This window comes from Sceloporus undulatus, chromosome 4 (assembly GCF_019175285.1).
Source record: "Sceloporus undulatus isolate JIND9_A2432 ecotype Alabama chromosome 4, SceUnd_v1.1, whole genome shotgun sequence".
NCBI classification, from domain to species: Eukaryota; Metazoa; Chordata; class Lepidosauria; order Squamata; family Phrynosomatidae; genus Sceloporus; species Sceloporus undulatus.
This window is the reverse complement of record NC_056525.1, coordinates 56,330,183-56,352,071: the sequence shown is the minus strand read 5'-3', so window position 1 is coordinate 56,352,071 and position 21,889 is coordinate 56,330,183. Positions and strand designations below refer to the sequence as shown.

The 21,889-nt window shown below is 39.3% G+C and overlaps 1 protein-coding gene across 9 annotated transcripts in view; it reads left to right on the top strand.

The window, feature by feature from the left end:
- PFKFB2 (6-phosphofructo-2-kinase/fructose-2,6-biphosphatase 2) overlaps window positions 1-21,889 on the top strand; it is a 44,723-nt gene that overhangs the window by 18,952 nt on the left and 3,882 nt on the right. For 4 of the 9 annotated variants that reach the window (XM_042465063.1, XM_042465062.1, XM_042465066.1 and 1 more), the window contains exons 8-16: window positions 250-457; window positions 1,528-1,674; window positions 3,032-3,136; window positions 3,408-3,537; window positions 4,814-4,876; window positions 6,347-6,417; window positions 13,142-13,333; window positions 15,564-15,586; window positions 19,450-19,520. In XM_042465063.1, coding sequence (XP_042320997.1) covers window positions 250-457; window positions 1,528-1,674; window positions 3,032-3,136; window positions 3,408-3,537; window positions 4,814-4,876; window positions 6,347-6,417; window positions 13,142-13,333; window positions 15,564-15,586; window positions 19,450-19,520 — 1,010 coding nt within the window. Of the gene's footprint in view, window positions 1-249; window positions 458-1,527; window positions 1,675-3,031; window positions 3,137-3,407; window positions 3,538-4,813; window positions 4,877-6,346; window positions 6,418-13,141; window positions 13,334-15,563; window positions 15,587-17,111; window positions 18,168-19,449; window positions 19,535-21,889 lie in introns of those variants that run through there. The other 5 variants (XM_042465064.1, XM_042465072.1, XM_042465067.1 and 2 more) reach the window with 5 other exon arrangements.

The window sequence follows — 21,889 nt, the reverse complement described above, 5'->3', positions numbered from 1 at the left end:
GTGATTGGAATTTTGATCAGGATATCCTGAGATGGATGGATGGGGAAGTTTGGCTGGGGACACAACAGGGCATAGTCAGAGAAGTTGGCTTAATGCTTTGTGTGCAAGTAGATCCTTTATCTCAAGTTCCAAGAACTTTAGGACTGTAAAACAGATACATGGCAAAATATTTTTACTAATTCAACACTCTTGAATTATAGTGTCATGCTGTGATGATACCAAATGTTTCTGGTGTTTGCTTAATTCCAGAGATCATTCTTTCATTAAAGTGATCAACGTAGGGCAACGCTTTCTTGTCAACCGTGTCCAGGATTACATCCAAAGCAAAATAGTCTATTACCTCATGAATATTCACGTTCAGCCACGTACCATCTATCTTTGTAGACATGGTGAAAGTGAGTGCAACCTTGTTAGCAAGATTGGTGGGGATTCAGGCCTGTCAACAAGAGGAAAGCAGGTATGATACTGTTGTATAAGATTTGCTACTGCCTTTGTGTAATAGAAAGGTTGAGGCTTTTATAGCCTTCTGACATTCGGGGCTTATCAAAATATACAGTAAAATCCAAGGTGACCTGGATTTTCCAGATTCACAGTGACTCCAAGGCTTTTCTATACTATTAAAAGTGACATTGAGGCTGTTTGCAGTAAATTTGAGTTAAGGGCCACACATTCCTCTATCCAGAGGTTGTGTTCATATGAAATGGAGAGCTTCTGAACCACACAACCATAGCTGCTTTCCATTATTTATTCTTTTCCTGTCCATCAAGAATGTGCACATATGTATTTTCGCAGAGGTGCAAATATGGAAGATTGCAGATAAAATATATCAGGCAATCAGATATACTTATATGCAGTTATGTGCACAAATGCAGCTCCATTTTATAAAAAATATATAGTGATGGCACTGCTCAAACCTCCCAGATGTCTCCTAGGGACTTGTCATTTCCCGGTGGGAATGGTCCTAGCATCCCGCCCACAAAGCACAGTGTAAATTTGCTGGTTACACTTACTACACATCTGGATTTTCCAAGAAAATCTATTCTTTCCCCTAATTATCTGCAAAATAAGCCCTCAGGTGCCTAAAACCTCTGCACATGGCGCAAATTGGCCAGTGTGCCATGTGTCCTGATCACAGCCAATTTGGGTGAGAATTTTTTAAAAAGTGTAGATAAGCCCTCAGTTTCAATTGAGATAAAGAGCAGAGGCCACAACTGAAACATACAGGGAAGAGGAGAAGTCTCCAAATGTTGCCTAGCTTTTTCTATGCTGGATCAAAAAGACTTCAATCAACAGAGGGACATCAGTTGGATAGGCCACAAAAAATATGACAAATTGTGTAATAAAATTTTTGGTTTTGTTCATTGTTTTGGAAGAGGTTTTGCTCTCTGAATTCTGTATCAAAGTCTGTCTGTGCTATGTTATCATAGCCTGACAATCAGAGTTACTGTATATCAATCTTAGGCTAGTGTTTTCATCTTCAGAATAAAAATTGCTCTAACTTCTCAGTTGTACTGAATTTCTTTCCAGTTTGCTCAAGCACTGAAAAAGTACATCAAAGAGCAGGAGATAGTGGATCTGAAGGTTTGGACTAGCCAACTGAAGAGAACAATCCAGACAGCAGAGGCTCTGGGGGTACCATATGAACAATGGAAGATATTGAATGAGATTGATGCTGTGAGTAAAAGGCCAATCACTGGTCTCAGAGTGGTTAGGAAAATTGTGGTTCCAAATACAGTTATATCTCATTTCATGAAGTAGATGTGTGCCTATTAATTCATTAACAGGAAATTTGATACCAGAGTCAGAAATAATATGGACAGAACAAGGATAGGTTCCTACACCACAAAAAAGAGCAATTCAACATATTTCAGCAGACATTTTATCAAAAAAATAACAATATGTCCATGTGAAATTAAACAACTAAGTCGGTGTTGCATACATAGACAAAAATATATAGAGTGGTCAAAGCTTTTAGAAGGCATTCATGGATGGGTTTTTTCCCCTTTCACCAGCCTCCACTTTTCTCATATACATCTGTGCTTTGTAAATATGTTGAGGGTAGCTAGTGAGCAGAATTTACCCTTTTTTTGCCTGTTTTGCTGTTCACACATACTCAGTTTAGATTTCAGGAGGCTGCTACTGTTTACCTTGCCTGTTATAAGCAGGCATACACAGAATTTGATACAGTAGAATCCTGTTCTTTCCTAGCTCAAGCTTTAGTGCATTGTTTACTGTACACACACTACTGCAACTTGACACCAAAAGTCTGTGTTTCTCTAGCCCTCCTTCACAATGTTCCCACTGTTGATGCTTCTGAAGAAAATTATAACTAAACAGAGAACAAGGAGAAAAAAGGAAAGGAGTAGGTGGGTCTAAAAAAAACTTTGTCAAAAGGAACTTTTTTGTCAGACGCTTTGTTAAATGAGATATACCTGGATTTTATTTTTATTTTTTGCTATAAGGATATAATGCTTTTATTATAATTTTTAAAAATATATCCTTACTTCAAGAATTTACAAGAACTGAGCTAATTAGAGCTAATTATTTGTGAGCTGCCATGGGTCCCACTCTGGGAGAAAGGTGACATTAAATAAATAAATAAAATATAGCACACTAACTATGGGGCAAAACATACCTCCCTTGATAAAACTGAATTGGGGCCATGGCAACCCCATGCTGTCATGGCCCAATCCACCTTTTTGCCAGCTGAAAAAGGAGTGGCCCTATATTTACTGGCCTTAATTTCAAAATTTTGTGCTATAATTATTCACATGTTTATTCAAATCCAAAGAATTGAGAGATGCCTACTCCAAAATCATAACTGCAGTCCTATGCACATTACTCGTGCCTGCAATTCAGTGTTATACTATAAGCCGCCCCTCACTTTCTGAAATTAAAGTTTCTATAATTTCTTTCAATTAATTCCACTCATTTCTATAGATTGTACCTAGCAAAGCTTGATAAATGTCACATTTCGGAGTGCACATCTATTTCTCTTTTAATCTTTGGGAATTAATTTCCATTTTTCCAGGGAGTATGTGAAGAAATGACATATGAAGAGATTCAAAGAAAATATCCAGAAGAATTTGCACTTCGAGACCAAGACAAATACCTTTATCGCTACCCTGGAGGAGAAGTGAGGAGGTTTTATAATCAGTTAATAATGCACAGTGACTCTTATTTCATAGGTTTAAAAGGATAGATAGTATTTTGTAGCAACAGCTGTTAAATACAGTATTATAAAGACCTTTAGAGCTATACTGAATATAAAAGAAATTAAAAACATAATAATAACATATTCAGAACGTGTTCTTTGAATTATTAGCAGTTTGAAACCTGCTGTTTCAGAGTGTGAAATCTGATAAATGCCTCTGTTTTTCCTTATTAATGTTCCTTTTGTTTTCTAGTCCTATCAAGACTTGGTCCAGCGCTTGGAACCTGTGATTATGGAGCTGGAACGTCAGGGCAATGTCCTAGTTATCTCTCACCAGGCAGTTATGAGATGCTTACTGGCCTATTTCCTGGATAAAAGTGCAGGTGAGAAACCAAGTCCTTTGAACATCTTTACTGAAACAGGGAAAATCATTGTATGGAATAACAAAGAGCCAAATGACATGTAATATATTAGCAACTGTATCCAGAATAAGGATACAGTGTGTCTCTACCTCAGTGCCACCAGAAATCTCTCTATGTACACACACAGAGAACTCTCCTTACAGTTTACTTCTGAACCTAGAGTATGTGATCTTTATGCATGAAGGGAATAGCATCATAGAATCGTAGAGTTGGAAGAGACCACAAGAGCCATCCAATCCAACCCCCCTGCCACGCAGGAACTCTCAATCAAAGCATCCCCGACAGATGGCCATCCAGCCTCTGTTTAAGTTTAGAATAGATATGCAAGTACATTATTGTAGTATGAATACGTATTGTAAGAGGACACTACAAAATGGAGATCAAGGATTAAATTAGTCTTACATACATTTATATAAAACCTTTGTTAATTTCTATTTTTACTGTGGCTATGTATGCTTCATGAATGCTGCAGTGCTCAGCATCTTGGATTCTATGCTATTCATCAGAAGGACAACATACTATATAACATCAAACAATAAATGCTACATGAGTTAATAAGTCCATGGACAGTGACTAAGGCACGGTACAGACCAGCAGGGAAATGCCGGCCCTTTGTACTCTGCAGCTGCGCTACAGTATCCAAATCACACGGTGCAGCTACGCAGTAAAAAAGAAGCCACCTAGAGCCTAGAGTGGCTTCTTTTTTGCGGTGTCATAAGGGCTACATTGCAGCCCTTATGATGCCGCTTTCTATCAGAAACGTGTGGGCACTGAAATGCCCACATGTCATCCATATGGCCCCCGTGTGGGCGGTGCCACTCAGTAATGGCGTTGCCCACATGTAGTAGAGCTCTGGAGTGTGCGGTTGGTGGGTGCTCCCGAGCCCTACTATCGCCGCCAGGATGTCACGCCCTTTCGGTGTGTACTGGGCCTGTGTCAAGTTTTGGCTTTGTTTGTTGACTTTGATATAGCACATTGATATTTTAATTTATATATAATAAATAATAGCACACACAATGCAAGAATGCACTATACTGGATGCAGCTGATAACTTCCTTATGCACTTCAGTTAGTAAACACATTTTCTGAATGTTTTCTTTAGAGTGAGTTCATTCACAAAAGATCACAATTACAGTTTCTCTTGAATTGAGGCAACAGAGAGAGTTGGACAAAATAAACAGCACTTTAGACCATGCCTGGTATTTCTTGTCTCTAATTCCTATTTGTTTTCTTCTAGATGAGCTACCCTACCTGAGGTGCCCACTTCATACTATCTTGAAACTCACACCAGTTGCTTATGGTAATTTTTTTAAAATCTATGATTAGATATGAATTGTTGGGAACAAAAGAGAGAGGAATCAGTGACCTAATGGTTAGGATGCTGTCTAGCTTAAGACTTGAAATATGGGTGCAGCTAGATTTTCTGTTTCAGATCTAGGAAAACACTGTTTAGAGTACAGTCCTGTGTTTCAGAAGAAAATTCCATTCAGTTTAATAGGGTCTAGTCCCTTGTAACTTTGTAGAGATCTGACTGGCAATTTACCTGAAACTTGGTAAATTTGTAAATATTTATAAATTTGGAAGTGTAACTTGCTTTATCTTGTTGAAGCATTTCTTATGATAAAAAATAAGTCAAATATTTTGGAGAAGCCTTAGTAATTATAGTGGGCCCCTGCCTTTTCTTTGTCTGTCTAACTTTAGTATAGACAATTTCCTATTTCAGTTTTGAAATTGATACTTTGAGGTTTTTTGTGTGTTTTTGTGTGTTTTTGGGCTATGTGGCCATGTTCTAGAAGAGTTTATTCCTGATGTTTCACCAGCATCTGTGGCTGGCATCTTCAGAGAATGTTGGCATAGAAGAGAGGTGGATATGTATATACTATGGCTGTTACAGACAGCCAAAATAAAGCTGCTTCGAGTCACAGTGGAGGTATGGTGTTTCATGATGCTGCATCCTAAGAGTCCCGAAGTTCACACCAAAGCCACGCTCCAGCCCTGGAGCGTTGGCTTTGGTGTGGCTTCTCTTAGGATGCATGCATCATTGAAACACCATACCTCCACTGTGACTCGAAGCAGCTTTATTTTGGCTGTCTGTAACAGGCCAAAATGACCCTGGGTAGGCAGGAATTATTTCCATGTTAATCTGTATATTGTTCTGTTGTTGATGGCAGGGCCTTAGGGTGGGAGGATATGCAAAGAGGATTAGTATCTGCTAATTGGTGTTCATTGTCTGCTGGGAAAGCCCCTGACCTTGTGTAGTTTCTCGTTTGCATTTGTTGAGTCTTCATTTTGATATTTTTCAGGACTGGTAGCCAGACTTTGTTCACATTTAGGATTTCCTCTTTCCACTCTAAATCATATAGAAGTTTATGGATTTTAATGTCTTCTGTATGCACTATAACCTGATAGTTGTCAGCATGGTCCAGAATTTCAGTGTTATCAAACAGTATTTTATGCCCAGGATGGTTTATAATGTGTTCTGCTACTGCTGATTTTTCCAGCTGACTCAGTCTGCAGTGTCTCTCGTCTTTGATTTGTGTTTGCACACTGCGTTTGGTCAGGATTAAACTCTTTTAGAACATGGCCACATAGCCCAAAAAACCCACAAAAAACTATGGATGCTGGCCATAAAAGCCTTCAACTTCACTTTGCGAAGTGTTTGTTTTCTTGGCAAATGTTGCTTTTTGGTTACAGTATTGAATAAAATTATAGTACTTCCCTTGCAACAATGCATAATTTTAAAGTATGTTGTATTTTCAAATTTGTGAAGGCTGCAAATTAGAAATGATTTCCCTGAATGTTGAAGCTGTAGATACACACCGAGACAAGCCATCCACAATGGTATGTACTATACACAACTCCTGGCCCATGTCTTCTGTTTTACATGCTGCTAAAACTGGAGCTCCATCCAGGACTGTGTTAAGCTGAAGTACCTGAATTTAAATTTTCATTTCAAATCCTGTTTACTTCATTAAATTAGAACCAAGTGCTTTGACTTCATTAAGTTACAGGTCACATTGTAAGGCAAAGTTGAAGACTGCACAGTCTTCCAGATGCTGTTGGACTGCCACTTCCAGCAGCCCTAGACAGCAAAACAATTGTGATGGATGATGGGACTTGTCTAGAAGGCCATGCATTCCCATCACTACTGTAATATTTTGTATAAAAACCCTAGAAATAAATGAAAAGTTCTTAAGTTAATGCAGATGGAATGTTTACTCAAGAATTTTTTTCTGGCACACTCAGCCTTCCCCAAAATTGATAAAAACGAGATTTCTTTTTGTAACGTGCTTTTGAAGAAGTCATAGCTATGTTCTCAGACTGGAATTTGGAAGTAGTTGTATGATAAACAAGTTCTTTTCTTTCTTTTTTTTTTTAAAAATAGATTTCAGGTAATTTGAACTTAGTAGTAATGAACATCACATTCTTTGTTTTTATGCTTTTATGTAAAAAGACATAATCATGTTAGTGTGTCTTGGGAAATATTAGCCTTGGACTTTCTCATCTTCTGTTGGTATGTTTTAGATCTTTAAAGTGTATTTTTAATGGCATTAGAGAAACAAACAAAAAAAATCAGCAGATGCACTCTGTGAGCTTGGCTTCAGCAATGGGAAGGCCACAGCTGTTATAAACTCTGTCACCAAGTCACATGTTTTTGTTCTTAGGAACTAATTATGTTATCTCTCAGTCTGAGAACCACATGGTGAATACAGGCAAACATTTGCTAATTACTAACATACATCTTGTGAATAACCTTTACCTTCCCTATCTGTACTGCCAGAAGCTGAGAAAAACATTAACCCAGCTAGCTCAGAAATCTGTGATGCGAAAGGGAGCAGTAAAATCTCACTTCAACCACAGATACACGAGTGATCATTTAATAGGAGACATGATTACCTCCAAGGGGTTCAAGTACTGGATGAGCACAAATTCATATATGCCAATATGTTTACTATGTTAAGAAACTGAGATATGACCTCTAAGTTCAAGCGGCCTACAAAAATGCCTGTTATGCATATCAGTATGTTGTCACATGGAAAATGTGTATACGTTGTTTCATCAAAGTGCCAAAATGGCAGCCTATATAGAAGAGGATTCTGATAGAAAGAGGAGATACGATGCATGGCCATGGGTAGATGCCAGTATTTTTGGTTCCTTGGTTTGCAGGAAAGATGAGATTGCTGGAAGCTGAGTGTATTAAAATGGTTCACTTACAAATCAAACCCACTTTTAACATTTGGGTAGTGAATCCTCTTTGCTATAGCTGAGTTGCTCAGTCTAATTAAAAATAATAATTGTAAGCCACTCTGATAGCATTTAGGTCTGAAGGGCCAGTTATTAGTACTCTAATAAATAAATAATAAATAATCACACAGCAAAATATAGCAAGGTCCAATGGTTAACAATATGTTGTACCATATATATATACACACACACACTCACATACATACATACATATATGCCCAATTGAAATTTTCTGTTTCTAAGGCTATAAATTGCAGGAAATATATGAATATTAATAGTTTGTTTCATTCCATTTATGCTGTTAAGTGAAAAAACCAAATAAACCTAAAACAGCCAGGATGTTCACTTTTATTACATTGGCTGGCTTCCAATTGTTAGTCCCAACAACAATCAACCCACTGAATCAATAAGAATATGGTAAGTCAACACATTAATGTCATTAATTGAATGGAACTTCTCTAATTGGGGCTAACCTTTGAAGTTAGTAAAAAATATTTCTTTTTACTGCTTTTTCCCTCTCTCTGCACTGTAAGAAAGCCTTCAACAAGCATTCTCCCTGTATGAAGTACACACACAACACTCTGCCTTTCTTAGGGGGTGTTCCCACTTAATATTTGAAACGATTTAAAATACAACGTTTTTAATAAAACCGATTCAAAATAACCCTGGTGTTATCTCGCGTTCCGAAACGCGTTATTCTTCGTTCCCATCTGGTTATTTAAATCGAAGTTTTTACCTGCAAGCGTTCCTACTTGGCATGAAATCGGTGTTTAAATAAAGCGATTCTTCTCTTCCATACCTTATTTGGAGCTGTCAATCAATACAGGGGTACCCCGGGTTACGAAATTAATTCGTTCCGCCGCCGCTTTCGTAACCCGGAATACTTCGTAAGCCGAAAAAGCCATAGGCGCTAATGGGGAAAAGCCGCGATTTCGTGCGAAATAGCGCCGAAAAGCACCAAAAAATTTTTCGTAACCCGAAATAACCTTCGTAACCCGGAACAGTTTTTTTGAATGGATTTTTTTCGTAACCCGGAAATTTCGTAAGGCGGCGCATTCGTATCCCGGGGTACCAGTGTAGTACGTCAGAATGACGTAACGTTAACCCGGATTATTTGGAAGCGATTTAACTTTCGTCAGCGTTTCCATTTCATTGACCGTTTGTGAAATGATGTATTTTTGGCGGTTTTTTTTTAATGAACCAATCAAGGCGCTTAAACGATCAAACATCATAAGCGCTGTCAGCCTTATATACATTTTCCCTCCGAATTTAGTAGGAAACCCAAGCTCTTTCCAGAGGAACTATGGGATAGGTTTTCCAGGGCAGCATCCCCTCTTCATGTCTCCCAAGACAGCCAGGCAGAATCCCTTCACAGAGCCCAGAGATCAATGGGGGAGGCTTCTGGCAAAGCAGGGAGGGAGCACTCTTCCCAAAGATTCTCTTTCCAGGGTTGGAGGAGAAGGCAGATTCCGTTTGAGAAAGAGAGGGAGAAAGGCTCTATTCCCCCCCCCCCCATTGATCAGAGCCCTTCCCTGTCTGGGCGAGATCAGATGCCTCCTCGCGAGGAGCCTTCCCTTCCCTGCCTGGGCAAGATCAGAGCCCAAGCAGGCAGGGAATGCCTCTTTGAGAGGAGGCTTCCCTTCCTGCCTCTCCTCCGTTAGAAATGGGCTCTCCCCACACAGAGGTGAGGTTGCAATCCACCGGGAGAAGCCTTGTAGTCCTTGCAGGCGCTTGAGCAGCCGGGACTTCAGGCGCTTAAAGCGCTGAAGAGATTAAGCGCCTGTAAACCATTAAAATAAAAAATAAAAATAATCCCTATCTCTTATTGAAAGGCCACAGCGAACAAAGGGGTGAGGGAAGAAAAAATGGCGACAGCCACGACGGATGGGGACAGAAAGGGCAACTCCCCCAAGGACAGCCCCCACCGCAGTCCGCTCCTCCCATCCATCCAACCCGATTCAAAGGCTGTCGTTCCTATTTAAATACTCCGGTTCCTAACTCGAATCAATGGAAAAACGTAGGTCGGACCCTAGTGTTTTTTTAACACGTGTTAAATGAGGAAAATTCGATTTAAATTTTTATCCCGCTCGACGATTCGATTTGTAGTGGGGACGATTGCGGGTTGCTCTAGAACCATTCTAGGTTTAAATCGGATCCTAATATGAACGCCACTCCTTGGATTCGATTCAGAACGTGGGGTTTCGTGGGAACATCCCCTTATTCTATTTAAACCACACTTGATGTATATGGATAACTCTAGTCAGCCCCTGGTATTAATTTGAGATCTCGCTAGGCTGCTGGATTTATCAAAAATGAAAACACTCCTTATGAAAAAAATTATGGCCTGGGAAGCCTAGGAGAGTCGGACTGAGGTCCAAAACACACTGCAGAAATAATCCAGTTTGAAATAACTTTAACTGCAATGGCTCAATGCTAGGGAATCCTGGGAATTGTAGTTTATTATGGCGCCAGAGCTCTCTGACAGAGAAGGCTAAATGTCTCACAAAACTACAGTTCTCAGAATCCCCTATCATTGAGTCAGGGCAGTTAAAGTAATTTCAAACTGGCTTATTTCTGCAGTGTGTTTTGGACCTTAGTCACAACATTGATATTGCTGCCACTTGAAATGAATAGTATAGTGACCTGTACAAGGAAAACTTACTGCATTGTTACCTCTTTTTTGTCAATTTTTCCTGACTGTCCGAACAGTACCATGCAAATAGCTTGGGGCCCTTTCACATGACACTGTCATGGTACTTTGATTCCAGTTCTGTTGCCATGTTAACTGATCCCTGTGGAATCCTGCAAGTTGAAGTTTAGGGAGGACTACTTAAAATTTTACCAATTTCAAACCCGAGGTTTCCATAGTATGGAACCATGGCATCTGCACTGCAGAAATAATCCAATTTGACACCACTTTAACTGCCCTGGCTCAGTGGTATGGAATTCTGGGAACTGTAGTTTGTTGTGGCACCAGAGCTCTCTGACAAGGAAGGCTAAATGTCTCACAAAACTACAATTCCCAGAATTCCATAGCATTGGGCCATGGCAGTTAACTGACTTATTTCTGGGGTGTGGATGCAACCTAAATCATAGTGCTGACATTGAGTATTGTGCCCAGAGCAGGAGAAGGATTCAGAATTGTGTTGGTACAACCCTGCAATTAGGGATAAGTCTGCAGTGCAGAATGACTCTGAAGGAGCTGTAGTGCATTCATAAAGCAAAGGATGCTGGTTTACTTACAGCAGCACAAACTTCCCTTTCTGCTATTGTAGTCAGAATAGACTTTGCAGCCCAGTTGCCCCACCCCAAGTCAAAGAACTGGAGTTTATTTAAGAAAAATAACTGAAGTTTTATGATCTCTGAAGGATCAATTTATTCTGCATTTTATAGAGTCTTTGAGTCTGAAACAATATCCATGCAGGCCTATTAGAACTTAAGGAATTGTTTTCCTGTAGCATTCTGTAATAATTTTTCAGAAACATCTTACCCTATGCTTTTCTTTGTTTGTTTCTCAATAACTATATTGCTGGTTTTTAAAAGTAGATATACTATGTATCAACTATGTTTGCAAATTTCAGTAACAACGAAAATATGGGAGTGGAGTAATGATGAGCACTGATGGTTTTGTTATCTTTGACATTTTTGGAAGTTTTTAATTAGAAGCTGCTTTTTCATAAAGGAAAATAAAGTTTTTGAAATGCTTTATTAAATGATATCTGTAATAATCCTGTATGCATGGTTAAACTGGCATGTAAAAGATAAACATGAACAGTTCACAGTCTAGAAGGGCAACAAGGGTTTATTTTAAGCCAGGCAAGACTACAGCAAGGCCTCTATTCAGTATAGCGTTATACAGTGGACCCTTGTTATACGCTGGGGTTTGGTTCCAAGATCCCCAGTGTATAACAAAATCCGTGTATGCTCAAGTCCCATTAAATGTAATGGCATAGCAAAATGGTGTCCCTTATAAAAAATGGAAAATCAAGGTAACTTTATACTTTTTTGGAACATTTTCAAACCGTGTATGCTTGAATCCGTGTATAAAAAATCCATGTATAAGAAGGGCCGACTGTAGTTCAAGGAATAATAAAAACTGAGAATTAATTAATTTTACATGCTTTCCTGTGGAAACTAGTGGGCTTCCATCCTTTCATCTTTCCACCTAAATGAAGAGAAATAAAATTTTTGATGGGGCTGCTTCTCAGCACACATGTTCATTTTATTTAGTTGTTTGGGCAAACATATAAAAGCCTCTGTTTTCAGCCAAGACAATCCCTCTTAGGGCTAGAAACAGGCCTAGGATGTTTAGGGAAAATGTAGGGCCTCATAGGAGTCCTCCTGCCATGACCTGGAGGCTCTCATCGCATGTAGTGGAAAGTGAATTTTCACCATCTATGAAATACCTGTTGCATCCTTTAATATTCAGTATACTGATCTGTTAACCATGGGTCCTGATGGTCCTAATAATAGACTTTTGGAGAGGCCTGGAAAGGATCTAGTCTGTGTTCAGTATTAGTTACTGAATTTCCTGGAGCTCACTTGGAGATGTAGGCTTAAGTAGTATCTAGTGCAGCTTGTGCAATGTGAGCTACCTGATTTTTGCTAGTTCCCCTGTCCATCTCAGCCTGACATTCTGTTCTAAAAGGTTCCTCACTACAAGGGGACACTTTCCCTGTTATGTTTAAGAAGTGGTCCCTGTTAGCCACTGTTCCCACTGAATACCACTGTAGGTACTTTTTGTACACTACTGAGCCACTGCCAATGGTGGACAGGTATGTGCATATACACATAAACATGATGGCTTTAAAGAGGGTGGTGGTGAACAAATTGGTGGAAGATGAGGCTATCAATGAATACTAGTCATGTATGTATAGTACCATTGTTAGGGTGCCCCGTGTATCTAATGTCCTATTTTTGAGCTTTCCAGCAACCACTGATTTGACACTGTGGAAACAGAATGCAAGACTAGATGGGCTTCTGTTTGATCCAGTATGACTTTTCTTATAGTCTATTTCCTGCAGAAGGGAAGGAGAATATGACCCCACTCCACCACAGGAAAGAACTGATGGCCTAGTAATATGTAAACTGGGCCTGATAAGAAGAGACATACGTATACTGATGGCTGTGTGCTTAAGTGAAGTGTATAAAAGATCAAAAACGTTATTTGTCTGAATAAACACGTTCCATGTCCATTAGACTTATGACTAGTATGGTTTATATAAGCTGGGCATCTCAAATACTCCAGGGTACTAATTTTGATACAAAACTTGTTTGGCTTAGTTTCTCACTCCTTACACTATCCTCCATTTTTAATCAGAGCAACCTTCCAAAGAGCCAAAACCCTGTAAGGATGAGAAGGAACAGCTTCACACCATTAGCCAGTCCGGACACAGTAAAGCGTCCTCGCAATTACAGTGTTGGGAGCAAGCCTCTCAGTCCAGCAGGGTCGCTGCTGTTCCTGGAGGCTCAAGATGGGGCTGACCAACAGAAGCTGCAAGAAAGTATTCAGGTGGTAATTCCTCTATCCTAACCTTCTCTCTCCATTCAAAATTTTGAAAAATGGCACAGCTCCTTTTTCCAGCTGTAGACCTAATGCCACTATGAAAGGTCTGGTAGCTTTTCGTTATGATTTTTCAAGGGAGAAGCAGACTGGAAAACTTTGGTGTAAAAAACTCATTGTGGAGTCCTTTGGATCTTTACTGAAGAATTTGCTGCACTACTGTACATTTCAAATGGCTTCATGCTCTGACTGTTTTCCTTTTGGAGATTCGAGTCCAAGGTTTTTTTAAAAAAAACTATTGTAATTTGACATTCAGAAATAATGAGTTTTCAAAGATGCTGCACAGCACTTCTTTTGTATTACAAAAAGCGTATTCCTAACCCCAAAATAAAACCTCTTAGATTATGGATGGTAGAAAGAAAATGATATTTTATAGAGAAATTGGCATATCGATAAAAGTTTATCACTGAGTACATGGGCTCAGTAAGCTGTATTTACATAGGTTTGGACAGCATTCTTTCATATCAATGACATCTAGTTAACAATTGTTACATGATACTATTATGTCACTGGCAAGTAGACAAAGAGCCAGCATGGTGTAATGTTTTGAGCATTGGACTATGACTTAAGAGACCAGGGTTCTATTCCCAGCTCAGTCATGAAACCCACTGGGTGATCTTGGGCAAGTCACATGCCCTCAGCCTCTGGGGAAGGCAATGGCAAACCCCCTCTGAACAAATCTTGCCATGAAAACCCCACAATAGGGTTGCCTTAGGGTCCTCATAAGTTAGAAAACACTTGAAGGTACACAGCAACAACAAACAAAGCAGACATATATCAAAATGACTCTCAGTACCAGTGATTAGAGAATACAGGCGGTAGAGTGCCTTTGTGCCCTCTTTCATGCCCTCTTGTAAGCATGTTGTTGGGAACTGCTTGGCTATTGTGAAATCAATGCTGAACTATAGGCTTTGGTCTGATGTAATGCAGCTCTTTTTAGATACATGTTTGTTACACAAAATACACACTAAGGTGCAGTACAGACCACCCCTTTGGGGCGGCCTACACCCACCCCTTTTCGCTCTGGATTGGGGCTAGGGCAGCCTTGCTGGCAAAATTCTGCTTCTCCGTGGCGCGGAAAAGGCTGTCCTTGAGGCTTCATGCCCCTGGACACATGGATAGCCATAGCCATGGGAGAAAGGGGCCACCTGGCCCCTTTCTCCTTGGCATTGTTCCCGCAGCCGTTTGGTTGCCATGGGAACAATGTGCACAGTGAAAAGGAGCTCCGTTTCAGAGCTCCTTTTTGTGCTGCTGATAGGGCTGCATAGACACCTCCAGCAGCACAGTGACATCTCTTTGGTGCGCCAGCGTTTGGTCGGGGAGCACAAGTGACGTCATGGAGATGGGGCTGCGCATCCATTCCACCGCCATGAACTACGACCCCAGGCTGCCGCAAACTGGCAGTGTGTACCGGGCCATACTTTCTACACAAAATTTGCAGCCATTTGTTGTAGTTTGCAGTCACACAGTATGCTGCATCTATCCTTTAAACTGGGAATTTCCACCAAATGGGAGAGGCCCTGTTTTGCTAACATTGCTGCTACTTTGCCTCCTTTTGGGTTTCACTCCCCTTCTCCCTTTCTATCCATTCCAATTCACATTCTAAAGCAGAGTTACCAGATCAATTTCAAATAGTGGTCTCTACTAGGGCAAGATACAGCTCTCAGACTGCAAAAAGACTGAAATGCCAAGGTCAATATTATTCTGTTAAATTGCTGTAATATTGCAGGAAAACCTTTGACAGTGGCAGATACATGGAACAATGGGAAAGACTTTGCAAAGTAAAGATAGTGCTGAAATCTTGTTCTGCTTACCAGAGCTTTTCTAAAGCATCATAAGTGTTTTTAAAAGGGTGGGTTATCAGGCCTTGGATCCAGCAAATAGTTCACTCTAAAACTCCCATGTGTCTCTTTGGTGTATTGATCAAAATATTCAAATGAGAGCTTACTTTGAAGAGGCCATTTCTGTTGGCTTGAAAAAGTATTGTGTGTGTAAATATGCCAGGCCAGGTGCTGTTTAACATTTAACAGTCACTGGTTTGCGTCTTTGTAGAGTGAAGTCAATTAGGTCTCCTTGTTTGTGAGGATTGCTTTCATTCTTTTTCCACATGCTCTTCTCCTTTTTTATACCTTCATTGAACTGCAGCTTGAGTTTTTCTGTGCTATTTTTTCCTTTGCAGCTTCAAGTTGGAAGTGCTTGCCTGTGAGTATCATTGAGAACAGCTTGCATGTGATGTTGTATGTTTTTGATGATTAGGCATTCACCAAGACATTATTTGATGACTGAAGAACAGTGTACATGAAGAGAAAGTAGCAAAATAATACTCCTGCAGATTAAAAGTCCATTTAATAGCAAGTACATTTCTATACTACTTTATCAGTGCACTTAAGCACTCCCTAAACGTTTTACAAAATGTAAGCTAATTAAAAGCTCCCCACAAGCTGGGTACTTATTTTAGTGACTTTAGAAGGATACTAGCCCGAGTTCAGCCCTTGGCTGGTATTGAACCTTGTGGTTTGTGAGTGAGTGGCTGCAGTACAGGCATTTAACCACTGTGCCACCAGGGCTCCTAACATTAGGTGAAATATATCCATGGACCAATAGTGATTTGTTATTACTAACACTTTTCCAGCAAGCAACATATGTCAAGTGCGACAATAAATGATCAAATATAAATTCTATTTTTCAGCAGTCTTGCTTAGGGATGTAAAATGTCAATGAATTTTAAAGTTGAGGCTTTTGAGAAGGAAACAGATATTTAAATTAAAATGGAAAATTATGATATTAGCATCCTTTGCAAATTGAATATTATTACTTTAGGAACATAAAATATATTATATACATAATAGGATACAATTATATAATTTTGTTTGGCATAAAAGTTATGTTTGTTATATTAAAAATACCTTTCACTGAGGCAACAGTTACCAGCTTAATAAATTATTTATTTTTAATTGTTGTTAGCCATTTTGAATCCCAATTTGGGAAAAAGGCAGAATGATAATAATAATATTTATTTATTTTACAAATGCAGTTACTGGAGGTAGAGGTTCTTGTTAAAAAGCTCTTTGGTTTTGCTGCTTTATTAGGATGAGGCAAAAGCCAATTTAAAAAGAAGAAGCCATTAATAGTAGTTTAACAAAGAAAATTGATTTTGTCTCCCATAGTCCTCCAAAGCTGTCAAGCAATTATAAAATATTCAATCCCATAAAAAGAACTGAGAAAAGAAAACCAAGATCAGGAACTGCAGTGGTTTCAGATACTGTGCATTGTCTCACATTAAAGTCTCCCTGTTGCATAGTTTTATATATAATTTTCTGGGAGTAAATATATGAACACCTTGTCATAAACATTTTTTATTCATCATCCTAAAAAAAATATATTCTAAAATCCCTCCTTAATTTTTTTATTCATCCCCCCCCCTGAATATTTCTGGTATGTCTCATAAGGAAATAATGTCTCCCTTCAGTAACCTCTTGAGCCTGAATTTATTGATAGATTTACATATTAATGGTGAGTTCCATAAAAAGCTGCATTGGAAGATGCACAGTTATTGCTCAAAGACAATTGACACTAATACCTAATACCTATTTTGACACACAAATTAGTAGACACTGACAGAGTTCTTAGATGAACAGCAATAACTGGGAAACATTGTGTAGCTTTTTCCCCCCCACACTATAGTGTGAGAAGGTATGTCATGGTTCTGTTATCCCCCTCTCTACAGGGAGAAAACAGACTGCTCACTCATTTGTGAAGCTCTCCTATCTGTCTCCACCACCAAGTGAGATTGTTCCATAAGAGATGCATTTGCTGAAGCCTTGTGTAGACAGTGACCACTCTGTTCTATGTCCTTCCTTTTGCATGGTTTTCCAATGATGCTAGTTTGCACTTCCTTCTGCATTGCTCAAACAATCAGATTTTTCCATTTTAATTTGTGACCCTGATCTGTACTAGTATGTATGAATCTGTTGTTGTTTTTAAATCAGTGATAACTATTCCTGTCAAGTGAGTTGAGTTTTGTGTGTGATTTTTCTGTGTTGTATATTTGTGAGGTGATATTCTACCCTGCATGTATTGGTAATAGTGACACTCCCACTGTAAAACCTATAGGAATTGCTGTTCTTTCGGTATTTATGAAATTTAGTTTTCTTAGAAACTGTGGCCACTTTTTGCTCATGGGTATGATTTGATAGTGTTGAAACAAAGAAATATTTTTGATAAATATTTGTTAGCTGTTGAGAAATGGAGGGATATTTGATTCAGTGCCTGGAGAGAAATTTGGTACTGTTCCTGCACTTTCCCTCAATGGGAACATTCTGACAAGAATCAGCAAATGATTCACCTGCATAAGGTGATTTATTACTTGCTTGGAATGTTCCACTTTTGTCTCTAATTGTCTTGGGAATACTTTCCTGTGTTTCTGCAAGAATATTGTTTAAACCTTCTTATAATTGCCATATTTTAAATTTAATGATAGCTACACTTACGAACTTCCACTCATCTGCTCCCTGATAAATCTGATCAAGTTGCTGGAGGATAGAGAAAGAGACGGGCTGCTGTTTACAAACTTGATATGTAAGATATCAGTGTGGAGCTACACAGAGCCCTATTGCCAGACTACATTTGGTCTTAGCCTAATTTTATACTAAAAGAAAGGGAAGACATTTATGGTACTGGGTTTACCTTCATGTGCACTATTAGCTTATACTAAAGATCCTTTAAGAGTTATTTCGGGCCCAAACAGACAGACCAAAATAAAACTGCTTTGAGTCTCTTTGGAGGTATATGCTCTTTAAATGACACACACATCTTAAGAGGCCAGAAGTTGCACCAAAGCTGGTCTTCAGTCCTTAGGGCTGAAGTGTGGCTTTGGTGTGGCTTCTGACCTCTTAGGATGTGTGTGTCATTTAAAGAGCATACCTCCAAAGAGACCCAAAGCAGGATTATTTTGGCCTGTCTGTTCAGGTCCATAGTAAAGTTGCAGGACTGTTTGCATCATAGGGTATTATTTGGACTGATTGTCATATTTGACAGCACGTCAGAAGGTGTTGATCTAGATTTGATTAATCTAGGGCAGATGTCTTTAATTTTATCAAGTTTAAAATTCATCTTCAATAGCAACCCACAATACAGGGTCTACAGATAGATAAGGATATTATAGTCTTTGTCTTGGTTCCCTAGCTTTTTTTCTTCCACCTCCCCGCTTTTCACTCCATCTTTCTACTGCGTTTAGGGGGGAAAGCCTTAAACAAATAGAAAAGAAAGAAAATGGTACTGTTATTAGTACAACCCACTCGTGGACCTCAATCTTTTCTTTGTATAATTTTTTTTGTGTTTTTCAGGCTATGTGGCCTGTTTCGTCAGCATCTGTGGCTGGCATTTTCAGCGAAACACCAGAAACAAACTCTTCTAGAACATGGCCACATAGCCCGAAAAACCCACAAAAAACTATGGATGCCGGCCATGTAAGCCGTCAACTTTCCCTTGTAATTTAGTGTTCCAGAAAGCTACAAAGGAGGCACTGATATGCATTAATAAACTGGATTTCCCCTCTGTTTTCCTCAAAACATTGTGTTCAATGAATTGTTTTCTAGCACCTTTTAGATGTCTCTTTTCTACTAATCTGTCAATGCATTGCTGTTTCTCCCAAAGATTGCAGTTCTTCTTTACATACTCATGGAGGAATTAACTTGAAGTGCCACATATCCACAAATATTCACTTGAACTTTTAAAAGGAATATCTCTTAATTTTTTAGTTTGTAATGAGGATTTTCATGAATGAATTTGTTTCCTAGATGATTGTGTTTCAAAGTAGAGGGCAATGTGCCTTTTAGGGCTCTCTAATGATAACCCTGAAATAGTGTGATTGTAGAAGATATATTAAACTTTTATTTATTTGTATAACTGAAGGTAAAGCAGCTATTTTTCTGAAGCTGCAGTCATGTGCAAGCTTAAGCAATCATCCCGTACTTTGTACATGTAGATATTAACATTTATTTATGCATCTATATTTATTTATGTATTTATCAATTAACTACAATTATTTGCTGCCTTTCCTCAAGTGAGTTCAAGGTGGCATTCTGCACTTTTTCAGCGCAGCAACAACCTTATGAGGAATGTCAGCTGAAAGAAAGTGAGTGACCCAAGGTCAGCCAATGAGTTTTTTAGCTCAGCAGGGACTAGAAACCTGGTTGTTTCAAGTCTCAGTCCAGCACTCTAACGGTATACCACATTGTCTATAACATGTTTTGCATATGGCTCAGTAGTAAGTATATGAGCTCTTGGGAGTGATTCCCAGTGATTTTGTCCATCTACTTTTAAAAATAAAAACAATTCACAAACACATTCCAAGTACAAGCACAAGAATAATAAAATGGGTGTGCCTTTTACTAAACCAAGGAGACTACTAATATTTGCAGCAACTCTGATCCAATTCCATGCATGCACTTCAAGTCCTTTTGCCTTTTCTGCTCAGTGGCCTTTCTATATATGACCCCATATCTACTAAAGAGGTTCTCTAAATATTCCAGAGTAGATTTGGGAGGAGCCCAAGGGGATTTTAGGAACAGAAATTTGTTCTACGAAAAGCATCCATTACACTGACGGATGGATATCATTGGATATATCCTCTTATTCTTTAGGTATTCATTTGTTTTATATTCTAGCTTTCTCCCACCAAGAATTAAGACATCTCACAATAAAATTGTACAAATACATAAAATGGTTAAATATATAAAAATTAAAGCACAATTTAAAAATGTACCAGTTAAAGAAAAATAAATACCCAACCAGTGAGAAAAACAGATCAGATTGCATGACAAAGACCTGCTTGATTAAAAAGGTCTTTGTTTACTGGTGGAAAGATAAAGAGGAAAGAGCCAGCCTAGGCCATTTTGATGGGGTTTTCCATTGTTTGTGCTGCTGTGGATCTTCATAAAACTGTAAAGCCTCATGCACACATGCAGAACTCTTGGTAGACAGTATTCACTCAAGTCTAAAGTATTATGTGTGCCTACTGTCATATACAGTGCAATGCTGGATGGTCAGTAATGTATTGCCTATGATGGCCCAATTGTAATCTGTTTTCCAGTAGGTGGAATCTATTGCTCCATGTCCTAGTCTCTGGAGCAGTAGAAAACAAGCTTGCTCCATCTTCAATATGATACCCTTTCAAATATTTAAACATGGTTATTCTGCCACATGTTAACCTTCTCTTCTCCATGCTGAACATACCCAGCTCCCTAAGCCACTCCTCATAGAGCAGGGTTTCCAGACCTTTAATTATTTTGGTCACTTTTCTCTGGACACGCTCCCATTTGTCAACATCCTTTTTTAATTGTGGTGCCCAGAATGGGACACAGGATTCCAGGTGAGGTCTGACCAAGGCAGAATAGAATGGTACTATTACTTTCCTCAGTCTAGATACTACAATCTATTGATGCCCTCTACTATTATATTGGCTTTTATTGGCGCTCGCTAGACGGGCCCTATTGGGCACCGTTGTCACGCGCGAGGGGCAGTGCTTTCAGATGCCCCTCGCATGTGACGAGGGTGTCAAAATGGCAGCGCCATGTACATACGGGTGCCACTATTTTGATGTGAAGGACGCCTAGCATCCACACATCTCAGCACCTTTATTACGCCGCAAGTGCACCATTGGCGTCTTGCGGCATCACAACGGCACCACAAAAACAACCCACTTTTTGCATGTTCTTTTTGCTGTGCGAGGGAGCGGTTTGTACGCTGCAGCTACCTCGCGCAGCAAACTGGGGCAGCAAACTAGGGCGGCGGCAGACCGCCCTTTGGAGCGGTCTGTATCCCACCTTAGTTGCTGCATCACATTGTTGACTCATGTTTAACTTTTGTTCTACTATGACTCCCAGATCCTTTTCACATGTACTGGTAAAGTCAGGTATTCCCCATCCTATATCTTCATTTCATTTTTTTTCTACCAAAGTGTAGTACCTTACATGTCTCCCTGCTGAAATTCATTTTGTTACCTTTGGCCCATCTGTCTAATCTGTTAAGGACATATTGAATTCTGATCTTGCCCTCTGGGGTATTGACTATCTCTCCTAATTTGGTGTCATCTGCAAATTTGATAAGCATGCCCTCTATTTCATAATCCAAGTCATTGATAAAGATGTTGAAAAGCACCGGGGCCAAGACAGAACCCTGTGTTTCCCTACTAGTCACTTGTCTCCAAGATGAGGAGGAGCCCTTGGTAAGCACCCTTTGGGTTTGGTGAATCAACAAATTACATATCCACCTAACAGTAGTATTTTACTAGCTTGTTTGCAAGAACAAGAATGGCATTTCACTGGGTGGCTGCATACTAATGAAACTATGTTTTCAGCCCTTTCTGATCTGTTCCTTGGGAGTCCAAATGCTGACAAGCTTGTTGCTCAAATGCAGCCCAAGGCACTGGTCAAATGTGATATCTTTTTGTGTTGCCCAGAGATGCATTCATTATGAGGAAATAAATATAGGGCTGTACTGTAC